The 18,556-nt window shown below is 33.6% G+C and overlaps 1 protein-coding gene across 1 annotated transcript in view; it reads left to right on the top strand.

Annotated features, from left to right (window-relative positions):
• Positions 1 to 294: 294 nt before the first annotated feature.
• Positions 295 to 18,556, top strand: part of LOC142331705 (uncharacterized) — a 97,319-nt gene continuing 79,057 nt past the window's right edge. The window contains exons 1-2 of the mRNA XM_075377739.1: positions 295 to 454; positions 8,566 to 8,743. Of these exons, the coding sequence (XP_075233854.1) occupies positions 295 to 454; positions 8,566 to 8,743 (338 nt within the window). The remainder of the gene's footprint in view (positions 455 to 8,565; positions 8,744 to 18,556) is intronic.

Raw genomic sequence — 18,556 nt, forward strand, 5'->3', positions numbered from 1 at the left:
ATAATAGAAACAGTGGGTGTAAATAATTTTGAAGAAGTGCAAAGATTTTTGCACTTCAATGAAAATTGTACCAAGAGGTCCTGATAGTTATGAAGGCTTTTCCATGTAAGACTTATTGCTGAATTTTTAAATGAAGGTTTTAGAAGTGTACCTATTGAACCTAATCTTATGATCGATGAACAGATACGTGCAACAAAAGTTAAGCACTAAATTATGCAGTAAAATTGTATGAAACCCCGTAAGTAGGGTTTCACATATAATTTTGAAATTTATTTTGGTCAAGAAAGTACCCAGATGCTACCTAATGAGCCCAATTTAAGCACATGTGCCAATTCTGTAGTAAGATTAGTCAGAAGCATTCCAATTGGACAATACAGCAAAGTATATTTTGATAACTGGTATACTAAACCTCCTGTGCTGTTTTATCTACAAAAACGGCAGATTCATGCCATTGGTACTTTTCAAAAGAATAGATTTCCTGGATTGAATTTCCCACAGAAAAAGATATGAAAATATCCTGTAGAGATGCATATTTTGAAAACGTAACAGAAGTAGACAATGTAGATTGGTCATTTGTTACTTGGGTAGATAATAAAGTGGTGTCGGGGTAGCATCAGCCTTTGTAGGGAAGCGTCCGTTTGGTAAATGTAAGCTTAGAAACTATTATCTCATATTTTGACAAAAGGAAAAACATTTATGTAGAAATTCCTCGTTGACATTCTGTTGAGCAATCTCAGATTTATGGGAGTAGTAAATTTATTAGACAATCTAGTTCGCAGCAGAATATATATGAAATCGAACAAAATTGTACTCCCATATTTTCTATCATCTTGTGGATCTGACTTGTGCAAATGTATGGATTCTTTTTGGAAGAGTAAAGCCAGACAGTAAGATCATACAATCAAATTTAAAGAGGAAGTAGCAATAAAAATGTGCAAAATAGGAGAAAGAGATTGTTTTAAATATGGCCATCCAAATGCTATTGCTTTTGAAGAAGAAATTAAAGCAAAGTGAAAGAAAGGTCCAGCAATCATTGCACTTCCTGAAGATGTTAGGCAAGATAAGGTTGAGCACTGGCCAAATTGATGCTTGGCTTTGCTGTAAATATCCAAATTTTTCTGACTACTCATAAAATAAATAAATAAATGTGGGAACTGCTCCCTAAGTCTTAGTTTTAATATGGATAGAAATTTTTTTAAAAATCTTCATTGTCACTAACGCCCAAAATTCATCACATCATCATTATTATGCTTTATCATTACTTGAAGTTATTTTTTGTAACATTTTTTTCTGCCCATTTGTAAATAGTAGTGTTCCTTAAATGTAAATAGTTAAGTGTGCTGTACAGAAAATCATTATTCTGTGCTTTTTAGGAGATACTGATCTAAATTTTTGTGTTGAAATATTATATATTTTATTATTTGTTGTTTACTAGTGTTATGTTGATTTCTTATATCACATCCTATGTACCATGTATTAAAAACAGAAATGTGGCTGTCTGCATGTTCATGCATATTTGAGTCAAACCATAAAATCATTCCTCAAAACATTTGCAGTAGAAAAATAATTTTTTAAATATTATTTATATATTGTAGGTGTGTAATGGTTGTCAATAAAATTATTTTTTTAAATAAATAAAAATCATGCATATAAGGGTTAAGAAATTAAGTTCTGAAATTAATTTTGAATTCCTTGAACCAAAGATAGATATATTTCTGGACCAATTTTATCTGTATATAATCCAAAGTTTAATTACTAGTCAAAAAAAAAAATTACCCTAGGTCCTTTTTACACTTGTCTGATTTAACTGACAGTTATTAATATTACAGATAAATTTAAGCCAGTTAATATTTCTGATAAAACAATTTCTCATTTAAAAGAAATCATATCTAAATCATTTTCCTCATGTTAATAGTACATACCATAGTTTGCAGAAGTACTTTGTTTCACAAGTACTTTGCTTCTTCTGGAGAACTCTTGGGTATAACATCACTGTTTTCTAGGAAATACTCTTGAAAAGTCTTTATATCTTAAACAGCATTATGGAAATTCATGATGTGGTCCTGAAGACTTTTCTGAACCCAGTCAATCTTGGCAAGTACAGTATTCCAGAACCAGAGAAGAACAGCAAACTCAAATGTTAAAATCCGATGAAACAACCGAATTGCATCACTTCTTGTATCTGAATTTTCATCCTGATCATTGCAATATTTTCCAATAGTTCTAGTTTTATTCTACCAAGTGTTCTAGTTTATAATGTATCAGTTTAACAGCTACTATTCTGGTACTCTGGGTTTCTGACTTTGACTTTGTTGATATACCAAGAGCAGTTTTTTCAGTCTCTCTCATTGAAGAGTTGACCATTAAAATAAACATAGGTAGCTTGAAATGTTCTGAAAAATGTCACACCTGCTAACTTCATGACTAACAGCATGAATCCCAACCAAATTAAGTGTCTGATTATCACTATTAAAAAAATGTAACTTTTGAGTTAAGCGCAGCAAGTCTTTGTTGCACTCCTGATTTGTAGCTAGACATTACAAATACATTGTTGTAACACTGTGATCGACAGTATTTGAAAGGTAATTTATCCTTCTCCAGTTGTAATATTTGCTGCTTGTTTTTTATGGGCTTGAATGAATCCTAAGAAAGACTCATTCACAACTACAATTTGTTCTTCAAAGTTATATCTACATATCTAATGGTCTCAGATATTTGTTCTTAGTAAGCAGCATCAGGAGTTGAATCAAACATTATTCTATAGAATTTCGCTTTCTGGATATCATATACAAGTTTTTCTCTAACTGTAGATGCTCAAAGCTGGACTAACTCATTTTGTATGTCTGGTGAAAGCTAAGTATTTATCTAGTGGTCTCGGATGTTTTTGACCCCCTGCTAGGGCTTTAACTTCCGGGCAAGGTGACTGAGAATTTTGTTTAAATTCGCAAATTCTTTACTTTGGGCATTCTTTTAATTTTTTCTGTTGCGCTCAACTGATAATATTTCTTTATTGAATATTTTTAAAACAATAGAAATATGAAATTAATAACCGATCAAGTTCCAACGTTATTTATGTTGCTTAATTGTTTTTTATATTATGAATATTCGAATTAGTATAATTTTAAATTTATCACATACATAAAAACTTACGATTATATGAACTTTATATTTAAGCGAATGAAAACGGAAATGACATCGGAAGTGCACTTATGAGGGGACTTTATATAAAATCAATTTGTCGGCCCCAGATGCTGCGCCCGGGAAAAGATTTCCTTCCCTTGCCACCCCCTTACATCATTGCATTCTGCTTCACAATAACGCCCGGCTTCACATAGCTCAAGTAACTCGAGAAACCATCTACAAATTTCTTAGGGATTACTTCCTGATCCCCGTACAATCCTGACTTTGCCCAATTGGATTTCCACTTGTTTGGTCCACTAAAGGAGGCGCTACGTGGTAAAACATTAATGACGATGACGAGTGAAAAAATGTACTAAACTGACTCCTACTTCAAGACAAAGATTTCTGTGAAGCAGGTATAAATATGGAGAGACAAAACAGGTTGTTGGAGATTATGTTGAAAGTGAAAAAAAATGTTGCATTGATTAAATAAACCGTTTTAGTACAAGAACAATTTGCGTTTATTTATTATGAAAACCTGATAATTATGAAAACAAATATAACTAAAATTATGATATTTTAGGAAAGGCGGCCAACTGCACAATAGTAATTTTTCTCCTTTCTATTATATATATATATATATATATATATATATATATTGGATTTTATGAAATTACTATTTTGAAAAGTGCGATTTCGTATGTTAAATAAGTTTTAAGGGCTCATTTATTTCAATTAACTTTTAGATCTAATTTATTGTTTAGTAAAGAAATACTGAATAGACTTTACTGAAAAACCGAAAATAAAAGTAATTTTATCATTATTTCTAATACTTTTATGTACGTAATTTTAATCGGAATTAAAATTATACGATCATCGCTAGCACCATCATATCTACACGGACGAAAAGTTACGTGTTTAAATAATACAAAATAAATTTACTGACATTTATTTTCTTAACGTTTTAGTAAATTATTTAGTTCTTTTCTGTTATGCGCCCCGTTCACTTTTTTTAAGTGTTACTTATGAATTGTTTTTCCACATGTTCACGGAGTGCGGAATCTACAACCTTCCTCCAACACAAGACTAGCACATTTCCATACGGAAACTGCGAGTTTATAGTAAAGCAGGCCAATTTTTTTCTCCGTGGCGCGAGTGGTAGCGTCTCGGCCTTTCATCCGGAGGTTCCGGGTTTGAATCCCGGTCAGGCATGGCATTTTCGCACGTTACTTGTCATTCATTTCATCCTCTGAAGCAATACTTAACGGTGGTCCCGGAAGTTAAAAAAAAAAGGCCAACTTTTAGCTCGTGTAGCCATCTCACTCATAATAATGGTTTTACAGTTTACTGTTACACGGCAACTAACGAAAAATTACTTTTAACTTCATAAAAAATCATACAATAGTAGAATATTGACAAAATGCAAACTTTCATTTATCATTTTGCAACTAACTTTTCCAAAAGAAAACATCGTACCGAAAAATAGTACTTTGTAAGTACTTTTAAAAACTGTGCTTCCTACTTAACTGAGTAAATCTAACTTAAGCAATACTTCAAATACGGAAAAGTATTATGCAGACTTTTTGGTCGCCTACGTAATTACATGCTGCATGAAAAATTAGCTGAAATGTAACCGATGCCGCCATAAAAATTCACACTTATATAAGTCCAATAGCTCTCTGATTGAATTGGACCCATAAAGGTTTTTCCTTTTGACCCAAACCCAAAACGACTCATTCGTTTGAGTTTGTGCACCCGACATGCGATCGACGAAATTTTTCACGTAATTGACCGTCTGATGTCTAAATTTCATACCTGAAATACATTGTATATGCCTTATGCTTTCCACATATCCGACACGCTGTGGTGCCAGGCTCGATAAACTCCAGATTGACGTTCTCGGCAAACATCACCGAATACCCACTGTTGTGGTTATACACGGCTGACGTTATGTTTCCTTCGTCTGAAACACGAAGATTCATCTACGTCTACGGTTTAGTTTACATCTCTTAATTTTCCTCTGATTCTTCAACAGCAAAACGGCGCAAACTTCGCGTAAATAATTTTTCCGATCAGTAATACTGTACAGACTCATATTTTACTAGTCGGCGCAAACTTTCGTCAGTCAGGAGTGTATAGAAAAGTACGTTTTAATCGATCAGACGTTGACTTTCTTTTTTTTTTGTTTAACCTCTGGGTCCGCAGTCAAGTAATTCTTTCCGCAGAGGATGAGATGAGTGTTTTGTAAAAATGCCATGCCTGACCGGGATTCGAAGCCAGGACGTCCGGGTGAAAGGCCGAGACGCTACCACTCGCGCCACGGAGGCCGGTGCAGACCGGACGTTGACTACGCACCAGCCATGTCCCCTTTCGTAAACCTACTTCGCAGTTACATTATCTCTTATGATATTTCCACCGGCCATATCTGTAAAAGATGACTGCATATCGTGCACGTTGCACACAACCGTCTCTTTACAGTTGACTGCACGACCTAACTCGATGAAAGACATCGCGACTATCTATACAAGAATAAAATTGAAAAACATTAAGGAGATGAATGATGAAAATCGTTATATTACCGCCGAAGAAACATCGGCACACAATGACTTAACATTGTGTGCAATGTTAAGATCTATTTTGTAACTAATCTGTAAGCCAAACTGTTATTCGGATAACAGTTTTACAAAATTATTTATTTATGTACGATAATATTTAATCATATGATATGATGATTTAAAATATATTCCATTGTAATTTTATATAAATCAGCGAGAAATAACAAAAAAAAACAAGGTGCGAGGCGCATAACAGAAAAAGAATTCTCTAATTTTTACATAAATTATGCGTGTCTGAGCTGAAGGCTCATCGTCAAAAAATGATCAAGACGTTTGTCAGTTTGATAAACTCTTACTTAAACGCTTTTATTTATAAATACTCTCACGCTCTGGGGCATTATTAAATTATTTAAATTTTACCTAAAATTGATATTTTATTATTGTTAATGTTCAATCTATTTTAGAGCTACTTGTTTGAAAATCATTAGTGATAAATATAATTAAAAACAAAACAAGTAATTATAATATAAATACAAAATTAACACAATCGTTAATTTGCTGCTAAAGTAGAATATTTTAATTCGGCGATTCTCAATCCTTTTAGCTTCACGATCCTCAAAAAGTAAAAAAAATATATATAATGAATATTTCGCGACCCCCAACCTCAACCTAATAAAACCTAGATTAAACTATTTGGCTGGGTCTGTTTTCTAAATTGTGCGATGAAATGAGCGAAAAATTTCTTCTTTTCTATACTTATCGCGGGGAAAGTCTTATAATCCGTTTATTGGAATTGTGAGATGAATTAATAATATTTTTCCAGGATAAATAAAGGCCATTCTCAATGGTTTTACAGAATAATGGGTACATGCTGTTGTTGGCTTGCTTAGCTGATATATTTTCGCATTTAAACGAATTTGTTTTGTTGAATGTGAATTTATAAGGACATTATGAGACATTTTTATTATGCTTTTATTAAAAAGCTTGATATCTGGATTATTTGCCTTCAAAACAAAAATTTTGACTTCCGAATATATTGAGAAAAATTCGAATTAAGAAGACATTATTATTCATCACAGTTTGGATAGCATGAAGATGTATTTGCGTGCGCTAAAACTTCAGTTGGAGGAATATTTCCCGGAACAAAAAAATGAATTCTCGAAGAGATGGGTACTGAATCTATTTAGTGAAAACGTTGCAGCGCTAAGTTACCGGTTGCGATTCACGAACAGCTCGTCGAAATGTCTGACGATAAAAGGTTACAATTACAATTCACGTCTGACGATTTAGATAAGTTTTGACTTGCTCATAGAAATGAATATGGAAATTCAGTCGCGGAAACATTGAAAATATTCCTTTGGCTACGTCTTACCTCTGTGAAAAAGGCTTTTAAAACTATGGTTGCGCTTAAAACTAAATATAGAAATCGTCTTTTATTACTTGAAAACAATTTACTTTTGTGTGTTTCTAACGTAGATCCATTTATGGAGAAATTTTTAAATGAAAATCATACTATCATACTCGACTATCTCATTAATTTATTTTCTTTACATGTGCACATATAAATGTAACTAAAATGTTTATAATAAATGATTTTTTTCTGATAAAATGATCTATATATATATATATATATGAAAATTATGTATCGAGAATAATACACCAATGTATTACTTTTATAATAATTAGTATAACTGTACGAATCTGTTATTTCTTATGAAAATTTGTTTATTACTTTATGAAAAATGAATGAGGACATAACTCAATATCTTTTACCGGGGCATTATACTAACATTAAATATATTTTAATCTGTTGAAATATATATATTTGAAGAAAGCCTGTCTAACCTTTCTTTTTCCTGTTTAGCCTCCCGTAACTACCGTTTAGATAATTCTTCAGAGGATGAATGAGGATGATATGTATGAGTGTAGATGAAGTGTAGTCTTGTACATTCTCAGTTCGACCGTTCCTGAGATGTGTGGTTAATTGAAACCCAACCACCAAAGAACACCGGTATCCACGATCTAGTATTCAAATCCATGTAAAAATAACTGGCTTTACTAGGACTACTTTACTTTACTTTACTTTACTTGGCTGTAACTCTCGACTTCCAAATCAGCTGATTTGGGAAGACGCGTTAACCACTAGATGAACCCGGTGGGTTATGCCTGTCTAACCTGGCTACATAATTCTCACCATTACGGCCGGCTGCCGCAGTATACTTTCGGTGGAGAATGGTACTTTTTCTTTTCTTCCCCTCCAAAAGTTTGCTAGTTTTTCACCTGGAAATATTGATATTAACAATAGTCAGATTGGAGAAATAATTCAATAACCCGATATAACCATTTATATTATTAAACTCCAAATAGCAGGAAATATTGATAATATTAACAATAACTCAAAAGTTTGTTAGTCTTTTATCTGAAAATAACTCAAAATAGCAGGAGATATTTATACAAAAATAACCAGGATGTAGAAATAACCGATAACACACTAACATGCTGTTTTATACCTGTCATTTTAAACATTCTCCATATTAACATATTTTACATATTAAAAATATAAGCATTATGTATAATTATAGATGTAAATTATAAATATAATCAACCAAACTTAACCTACGCTCGCTTCGTTTGCTGGCCTCGACTAATTAACACTTAATGTTTTGATTATTTAAATAATAAATAAACACGATAATTACTCAATTTATTATTTAAATACTCAAAATATTACTGTGTTAATTAGTGAAGGTTAGCGAGCGTAGGTTAAGTTTGGTTAAATTATATTTATAAAATAAATGGTTATAAAAATGGTAATATAATGGTTATATCGGGTTATTGGAAACTCTCTCCATCCTAGTTATTCTTAATATTAATATTTCCTGCTATTTAGAGTTATTTCCAGCTGAAAAACTTGCAAACTTTTGCGGGGGAGAGAAATTAAAAAGTACAGAGACTCAGACTTTGCGCCGACTTTCCCAGGTGCCCCACGAACAAAAACGTGGGGAAATTGTTATCACACGTGAGGCCGGTTGCCCTATGGCTAACGGATTTGATTCTTGGAGTAAGTTGTGAGTTCCGATTCACCTTTTACCTTTTTTTCCTCTCTGTATATTTTTTGGTACAATATGCAATCTCGATAGTTTGCCTGACGGTCGGATTGACACAAAGCACAGGTTGGAGGAATTCTCCTGTCTTTCCTGGAATAATCAGCTGTTCGGTAACCACACCTTACACGGAAAGGGCCTAATACAATTGTTTTTGGTGTGCCCGCACTGTTGGCACCTCATGCACTACTTGAGGCCTGTCAGTTTCCGCGGTGTTTGGAATGACCTGCTGCAATTTGTAATGTATTTTAACTCGAATATATTTTTATTCTCCTGCGGCTCTAGGTTTATGGAAAATGTTGAAGTTGACTTTTTTGTTACTCAGTGGCGTGTATTTACTTTGACCCTCACTCTATGCCCGTGTCCATAGATTTCTTCCTGTTCATCTGCGGTGAGATCGAGTGATGCAGGTTCTAATCGCAACACGAAAGGCTCGTCGATCCTTTCTAGCGAAGATATAAACTATTAATCTATGTCCTTGAACTACATTTATGTTTTTCTTGTACGCTTCAATACCTTTAGAAATTATTCTAAGTTGCTAACCTCCTACCAGTCGAATGTTGTAATCTCCATTACCCACGACCGTTTCTATCAATTCGTGTAAACTAAGCGCATCATTTATCCCGTTTCACCACAATGGGTGGTAATTACACTGTGGTTATCGCTCGAATTTCCGGATAAATTTTTCGTTGTCATCTCAAATTAATTTTCTTTGTGTTATGCTTGGATTTCTATTCGATGACGTTAATGGAACACGCTTTTTTAACGATACCATATAATCAGACGTTACATCGTCGATCATACCAGCTGGTACAGAATCCATCCTAACTTCGAGGTTAGTTGGACTGATTCCCTAATGTAATTAAAATAACTTTGAATATAATTAATTATAACTTTCAATTAATTGTTAGTTACCTCTTATCAAAACACAAAAATAACACGCAATAATCCCGCACAAAGCAATAACACACAATTCTATTTTAAAAATTCACCTAAAATAAACACATTTTATTCTGTCAATAACAGCTGATTAATGACTTAATAAGTATGAATTTATTACATATATTTATTATACAAATCTTAAGTAGAAATTCATAAAAAGAGTAAACTACGAGCTGGAAGAATTCATCCTTCTTGTATTATCCATGGAAATGGAAGAGGGTATTTCTTTTTTATTTATGTAATTACTTAACATTTAATCTATATTGCTAATATTTTCTGATAAAGAAATGTAAATGAATAATATTAATGTTTTTTTTTTCAATTTTTATTAATAAATATAATAATTTTTAAAATACTATAAAGAAAAATTCAGCTTATTAACAAAATTAAACGTAATTTATTTAATTATAAAAATAATTTTCCAACATTTTTCTAGATATTTTTTCACCAAACTAAGGGAAACTCTTCTGGAACTCAGCCATTCATCACTTCTGTTTGCTTTTAACATTTGTATCGCATTTACAACCAAAAACGGTGTTTGATTTTTATAAAAATTTCCGTGAGATTGTTTGACGTTAGATGAAACTGTAATTTTCCATAAAATTTTCTTTCAAATTGATCATAGCTATTTCTCTTAGATGTGGATGATGATAAATGCGATGAAGGGTAAACTTCTCTAACCTAGCCGCAGTATTTCTTTCATCCGCTCTCGGCATAGTCTACATCTGACTATTTCCTGCAGCACTAATCTCTCTATAAGCGGTTACGCCTTTGATATTCCCCTCTTTCATATTTTACTCCATCTTTAAGGATAAAATTTGTCTCTGGGACGTTTTACTACTACTATACGGCATATTTATCTTACTTTTAGTCATTACATTATTAAGTGTAATGAGAAAAAGTGAATTATCAAAATTTCGTATAATCGTTATCTTTTAAATTGATTTTCGAGAGAGCGATTTTTATTGTTCTTTCAGAAACACAGAATTTAGAAAATAAAGAATACGAAAAAAATGTCTATGATATACCGGAAATATCATTTCAATATTTATTAGTCAGTGATGCTAAATGTACGTGGAAATAATGAAAACTGTGAAAAAGCGTATGTTTCAGACAAATGTCAAATTATATTTTTGATTTCCTGAGATTTTTATTCGTAATTCTTTATTATATTTAAAAAATACTTATTTTAAATGTAAAATCCTTTATTAAAATATTGTGTGGAAGTTAATGAAATCAAATGTAGGGCTAACTTCATGTAAACTGGCCAACTTTATGTAAACTTTGTTCGCAAACTCCTCAGGAACTATTTGACCAAATGTTTTTAAAATTTGCATGAATTTTTTATCAAAAGGTGCACAATTCAAGTTTGGTATTTCTAGAAATATTGATTGTAGAGTTATATTTACTTTTTTTAAGTAATCGATTCGAAAATAAGTTTTTAGGTCGTTGAACTCGGTTTTTCAATTTTTTTATCGAATTTTGAATATATATATATATATATATATATATATATATACACACACACACATAGTTTCTACGTTGATTTCTCGATTCGATTTTTATAACCTATCAAACAATAACAAAGTGCATAGGTTATGTAAATAATAAGTAAACAGACTTTTGGAATATTTTAAAATTAGATTTGAAATAGTAATCTGTATTATAATAATATACATGAGGAAAGTTACATTAAAATAAATTGAGTTAAAAATTATTATAAGAAAGAATTCAAAAAACAATTGGATTTAATATTAGAAGTGGTAATTTAAATCAGCATGCCTCGTAGACGAAGAGCAGGTAGAACTGTTAGCCGCTTAACAACAAATCAAAGATGAATGAGGCAGAAACATAAAACGAGGTGTATGTACCTAAGAACAAAACCTCCATTGTACTATCAAAATAATACGTAATTTATAAATCTCCAGGAAATATTTTAAAAAGATTTACATATCCTATATTTTCACGAGTGTATCAATTGTCAAGGCTTATTCAGCAGTAGTTCATAGATATACGTGCAGATTGTAAACTAAATCCAAATATAGTTAGAGGGGCTGATGTTGAAACAATCATTCAGTTTTTAAAGGTTGTTGAAAATGAAAAAGTTCAACATTAGTTGGATCTCGAGATGAGTTACGACTATTGAATATTGTTAACGAATTTAGAAAATTTTCATAACATATAAAATAATATACACGTGAAGCAAACCTGAAATCATTATACTTATCTGTGATATATATATTTAAAAAAAATTTATTTATTGTAAGTTGATCATTAATAAATTTTATTTATATTAAATTATAAAATTCGATGATCATTTCAATTCGAATTGAATACATAAATAGGAAATGAATTAGTATCACTTTCCGCCCGTTTGTGGTCCAGACACTCCTAGTCAATTTAATAATTCTTATTTCTTTAAAATAAACTAGTTAATCGTTTTTTGTCATTGGATTAAATAATATAATAAATATTTTTTTATTAAACCTAAGGTAGAAAAATATGAATACTGTTTATTTTTACAACCGATTAAAGCAGACAATTATTTTTTTTTCAACAAAAATTTAACAGAAACTGGTTGAATTATTAAATTCGCTGATGTAATATTTTAAATATTTCATTTTAATAATTTTGTTAACTTTTATAAAAAAAAAAAAAAAAATAATTTATTAGAACAAGGTATAAATTCCCCTACATAAAATGATTATAGAATTTTTTTTTTTTGTAAATTGAAAAGAACACTTCTCCGGATCGAATGCCGAATACAATATTGTGTTAGTTCATTCTGTTTGGAAGCTTTTTAAATTTAGTTTTCCTTCACAATTTATAAAATAATTTATTTTCTTATTTAATACGTAGTTTTTTTTAAGAAGTAATTATTTAGGATATATAATTTAAATGGTATGGTTAATAATTGAATTCATAGTTAATAATTTTTTAAAAATAAATTATAAATCGGTGTTAAAATCAAGCATTAAATATAGTATATGTATATATAAACTAATAATAATAACAATAAAATCTGTGCGGTTTTAAAGGCCTGTCGTAAAAGGCGACAGGTTGTGCGCCTGCCATAAAAGGCGAATAATGGGTTGACCTCAATCCTAAGGTGTGACATAACTGAGAGGATACAGGGGTCAATGTGTATCTCTTCTGTGGAACACCGGGCGACCTCCTGTTTAAATTTAGCCTTACCAGTGTAATATGGGACTCTGTGTTGGCTGACCCACCCTTTTCCTAGGTACTCGTGGGAATAGAATGAATGATTCAAATAACCAATGACGGCTAAAAGTAGCTTAAAGTCAGTCGAACCAACACCAAGCAGAGCAAGCATGGCAAACATACTACCATAACCACATACTCCAAACTCAGCCACGGATGTTTGGCCAGGACAACCGGCAACCATCAAAGATGGCGAACAATGACCACTTACAATGGACTGATGACATTTATAGCGCTGTTACTACACCGCTAACAATCTAGAAACCTCAGGCTACAAACAGGAATTACACAGACTCTTTTTGGGTCATTACTTCCACCTCAAACTGCTAGTCACAGAACAGAAGTTAGTTGACCAAAAGTGTCATCATAAAGAATAACCGCTTTACAACACTTGAACTTTAAACCATCTAAGACACAGTAGCCACCAAAATATACACAGCCCAACACAATGATCAAAGTAATATAACAACCAGCAAACCAATTATGCACATATAACAAATCGTTCCAACACAACCAAGCTCATCTCCGATCAGAAACATAGTACCCATTACCAGTGCACAACAAAGAACAAATACCTCCCAAAAAGACATTCCAGACATAACTACTGCCTACTCACTACTTCCCCGTCACCTAGTTACAAATTACTTTTAATCACTTGTCACACAAGCAGCCAAAGAATTAATGAAACTACAGCTGATCCAATGGTTAGGCACTGACCCCACACTTAATCCTCTGGTGAATTTCAAGCAGAACACACAACAAATACTCAGTCTAATCAATATACATATATATAATATATGTATATATATATATATATATATTGATTAGACTGAGTATTTGTTGTGTGTTCATTATATATATATATATATATATATAATATCCCAGTACAAAAACTCAAGCACCACAGAAGATATCAGCACGATGATATGCAACAGCAAACCTCACACTCACACAGAACAAAGAGAAACTACTACAAAAACCGAGAAGCCCTAACATCACAAAATCAAAGCCCAGGTGGCAGATAAGAATTGAGAAAAATCAATAATATCAAAAAGGAGTTAGGGTATCTCACCCAATTCGTTATTGGCAATACCTTAAAACGCATTAAAAAAAGCTATGAACAATCTCAAATACAAGTTACTCCAATAAACATCTTAAAAAATCTATGACTCACCCAAATTGAAACTATCAATTTTCGCCAAAAGATTCCATAGGTATATCGAATTCTATGAAAGAAAAGAATTGAACAATCTCATCCGAAGTAGCAAGAAACAGGTCCACCAACAAACAATGTTGAACAAGCAAACAACCATAAAATCATCAGAAACACAAGAACCTCTGATTTCTGAAAAAATTTCTGGTCAGAACCCAAATTTCACAATAACATCTCCTGGATCAAAGCAGGAGAAGGCAATGACCAGCAAATAAGGACACAAGTACAAGCAGATATCACACTTATAACTCAAAATATAATAGAAACAAACAAACACACAACTGCAAATGCCCCAGCTTAGACAACATCCAAAACTTCTGGTACAAAAAATTCACCTCAACACATGAAATACTCGCAACAAAACAGCAACATGAAGCATAACAAATAAAAAAAAATTATACTTCAATCTCATACACTCCCTAAATTTCTCACCCAAGGCGTGATGTATTTCAAAGAATAAAATCCATCAAACTATCGACCGTTCACCTGCTTCCCAACCTTGAACAAGTTCATCACTGTTACAATCTGTAAGAAGATAGAACAATACCTAAAACAAAACAGCATTCTCACAAAAGAGCAGAAACGATGCAGGAAAACAACTCTAAGGATGCAAAGAACAGCTCATCATAGTTATTGTCATCATGGGACTAACTGAAAAAGAAAATTGAAATTTTCACACCTGTTACAAAGACTACATAAAGCCTTTGACTCAGATCCCACAGCTGGCTATCCATGCCAAAATTGAGTATCATGTGAGAGGTTCTTCATATTTATTTGCTGGAGAGAATAAAGTGAGTTCTGATTACTCAAAATAGAGATGAATATTTTCACTGCCGCTCCTAACTTTTATTTATTGTGTAAGTCTATAAGATAAAAGAACACGTTCAACCCTAACTTGAAAGAAATAACAAGTTGCACCTGCTATTTAAATTTCTAGAGATTTGTGTTCTAGAGATTTATAAGATCCACCCACATCTCAGACAGTTCCTTACACAAACATAGTGGACCAAAATCCACCTGAAAACACAAACCGAAGAAATCCAAACAGACGATCTCCATATACGACGCGAAATTTTCACTCAGCGCCCTTAGTTTCTGTCTCTGTCTCAACCCACTCTCAAACGTACTCAACAATACAGACTGTGGCTGTCATAGCAGACACCAAAAAACAAACCAACTCAGAATTAACCGCTGCATGGAAGATATTAAACTTTTTGCAGCCACAGCGACACAAAAGGTCGGCTAAAAGAATTTCTCACAATCATAGAAGCTTTCACCTCAGACATCAGTATGGATTTCAGAATGTATATATTTATATATATATATGCAAGGTACTCCATATTAATAGAGGCCAATGGAATAATCACCAAACGGAAACAGCAAACAATTAAATACGTGATAACATGCAAATACCTAGGCTTCCATCAGAATATCAAAATCGATCACACACACACGTAAAAATTCAACTCCAGAAGGAATTCCAAAACCAGCTTTGACTTTTAAAAACAAAATAAATTCCAAAAACTTCAACAAATCTGCCGTATCCATCCTCACATTAGCCTTTTGTATCATCAAATGCTCACACTCAGTACAGAAAATATTGATATCCTCATTCACTTGGAACTCACTAAACACAGGATGTCACTCGCCAGCACATGCAAAGAAAGACTCACCATAGAGAGAAAAGAAGCAGGTGAGAATAATCAGAATGCATTTACCGCACACAAAACAAATACCGACATTCAGGATTCTTTCATACGAACCAAACCAGCCTAAATATACCTATAGTAAAAGCTGACAAAAAACTACAACCCCCTCACTCTATCCCACACAAGCCCGCAGCAGACACGCACAATCACAACAAGAAAACATGAATACCTGATCACAAAAAATACTCCATGGAAAATATAGAAACCACATCACACAAGACCACATGAACAAAAAACAGTCATACACCTAGTTACAGGATGGTCAGCTGTTCCTCGAAACAGTTTCCTATTTGCCTTTCAAGACAAAGGCATTAGCAACCCGAAATTACAAAAAGTACATAGTCGGTGACCCATCCTCCACAAATGATTCGTGGAGGAGATGCCATGAACATCAATAAAAGGACACAGTGGCACACATCACAGGCGGATGCAGAGTTCTAGCCGGAACCGAATAGACAGCCAGACAACGCAGCAGCTAAAGTAGTACATCAAGCACTACCATAACATAAACTCATTAAAAACACAGATCCCGATTATAATTGCAATAACATCCGTACTCGAAAATACTAAATGTAAACTGTACTGGGACGTCGACATTTATACGGATTAAACAATCCCCGGCAATTACCAGACATCACCTTCCAATGCAAAAAAAAAAAACACCTACTTAATCGAGATTGCCATCCCAACGACGCAAACATTGAAATTGGTACCAAAAATATATCTAAATATACCGATCTAGCGAAAGGCTTTGGAAACAAGAAAGTCATCATCCCCCCATTTTGTGCGTATGGGGCGAGCCTTTATCTCCCGATGATCTGTGCAGGGATCCGCCTGTCCGTTTCAATTATCGTGGGCACGTACATAACGGATTTCCCTATCTATAAGCAAGAAGCGGCTGTTCAAGAAATTAAGATTATATAAAAGCCGCTACTTTGTAGTTAGTTTGTGCTCGGCAGAACTCCAAGGATTTCGTTCTACGCGCAGGTTGCTGCAGCTTCCTTTAAACCAGAAGACGTAGGCTTTCAACTGGCACCAGCTCTGTCTAGTATGGTCGAACGTATCGTCAATGAAAAATTGAAGTGTCGGCCATCCAGAAAAAAATTGCCCAAAACCGACGCAGAAAAAACAGATTTTTCCAAAACAAATTGTTGCGCAACCTAGGAATGAGCCTTCGACCAGTTCAAAAGGTGAAGAAAATTGAAGTGAAATCGCAGAAGACGTCTGAACATAATGCGTTTTACTGAGAGTAAAAGTTGAAGTTGAAATACAGAAAATCTCCACTAGGGAACTGAGAAGCCAAAAATAAAGATATTAGAAAAGAGAATTTTGGTTGACTAAAAGCTCGGAGAACTTTAAATGAGAGCCGCATTTAAAGCCGCCCCACATGCTTTAGCGGGGAGTGCATCGACTCTCGACTCCACATAAATAAATAAATATATAAATAGATAAATTGCTCACCGCACCGTCGGAGCCGGTTTCATTTGATGCCGGTTGCAAAACATCCTCCGTAATTTACTGCGGATGATCAGAAAACTTCATCTTTGAGATTTCAGACACCGTGGAATTCGATGTCGAAATCCTAAGGAAGATGGAAGAAAGAAGAAAACAAAGGTTGGCCTAAGAGTAAACATAGGTGATAGAAATAAGAGTGTAGATTATTTTATGAGCTTTTGTCGAATTTAATAAAAGGATCAGTTTTTTAATAATTATAGTACCTCGCAGCTGTTTTGATAGATCTCACAAAATTTCTTTAGAAATAGATTTTGTGTTTTTAAGTGGCTCTTGCCACTTAAAAACGCATACAACCAAACTTAAAGAAAATTTTTAATAAATGATTCATGAAACAAAAATTATCGTTCAGCTGTTATATTCAAATTTAAGTATAGTTAAGTGTGTAATGTGTTGGTTCCCAGGCACACGCACTTCGGCGCATGTGTATGTGTGTAACGAAATTATTTAGATTATGCGAAGCTCCAAACAGGCTTACCTTCGGATTGTACTTACGAAGTTCACGCGGGACTCCGCGATGGAGCTGTGTGGGAGTAGGCGTTCGTTCTCCTCTCCCGGGCACCGAAGCGGAGTCAGATAGTTTGAACTCATTTGAGTTATTAAGCGGGATTCTTTAAGGGAGCTAGGACCAAATTTCGCTGTGTTTAAACTTTAGTGGGAAAGTTTTGTTGAAGTGGTAGTTTCTCGGATCTGAGACATTCAATAAGTCGGCTCATTAATAGTTAGTGCTAGGCGCGGAGTCTTCATTCCGCGGTTAGGCTTCTAGCTTAGTTCCTGAGGGCGACGTGGTAGCTGCAGCTGTCCGGTGTCTTCTTTCTGAAGGCATAAACACAAAAACTATCTCGGGTGAACTTTACCAATACAGATGTCCTCGGGGCATCTGCATCGGTGGCATCTCTGCGGGGCCTGAACTGAAAGCTGTGGTGCGCAATCAGTTTGAGGGCGAGAAGATGTCCTCCGTTAAAGCCACTACTGGCTAGGAACGGAGGGGGTGATGTAGCGATCGGACACGCTACGAGGTGGGATCTTCTCCCCTCGGGGAGGAATCGAGATGTACTTACGAAGTGGTCAAACGTTTGTAATTTAATATGATGAAAGAATAATTATGTAATATAAACAAATAATTTTTCAAATTATTTACAGAGTGGCGCACGAAATGGTCCAACATTTGTTTTGGTA

Source organism: Lycorma delicatula, chromosome 10, assembly GCF_047948215.1.
Source record: "Lycorma delicatula isolate Av1 chromosome 10, ASM4794821v1, whole genome shotgun sequence".
In the NCBI taxonomy this organism is placed as follows: Eukaryota; Metazoa; Arthropoda; class Insecta; order Hemiptera; family Fulgoridae; genus Lycorma; species Lycorma delicatula.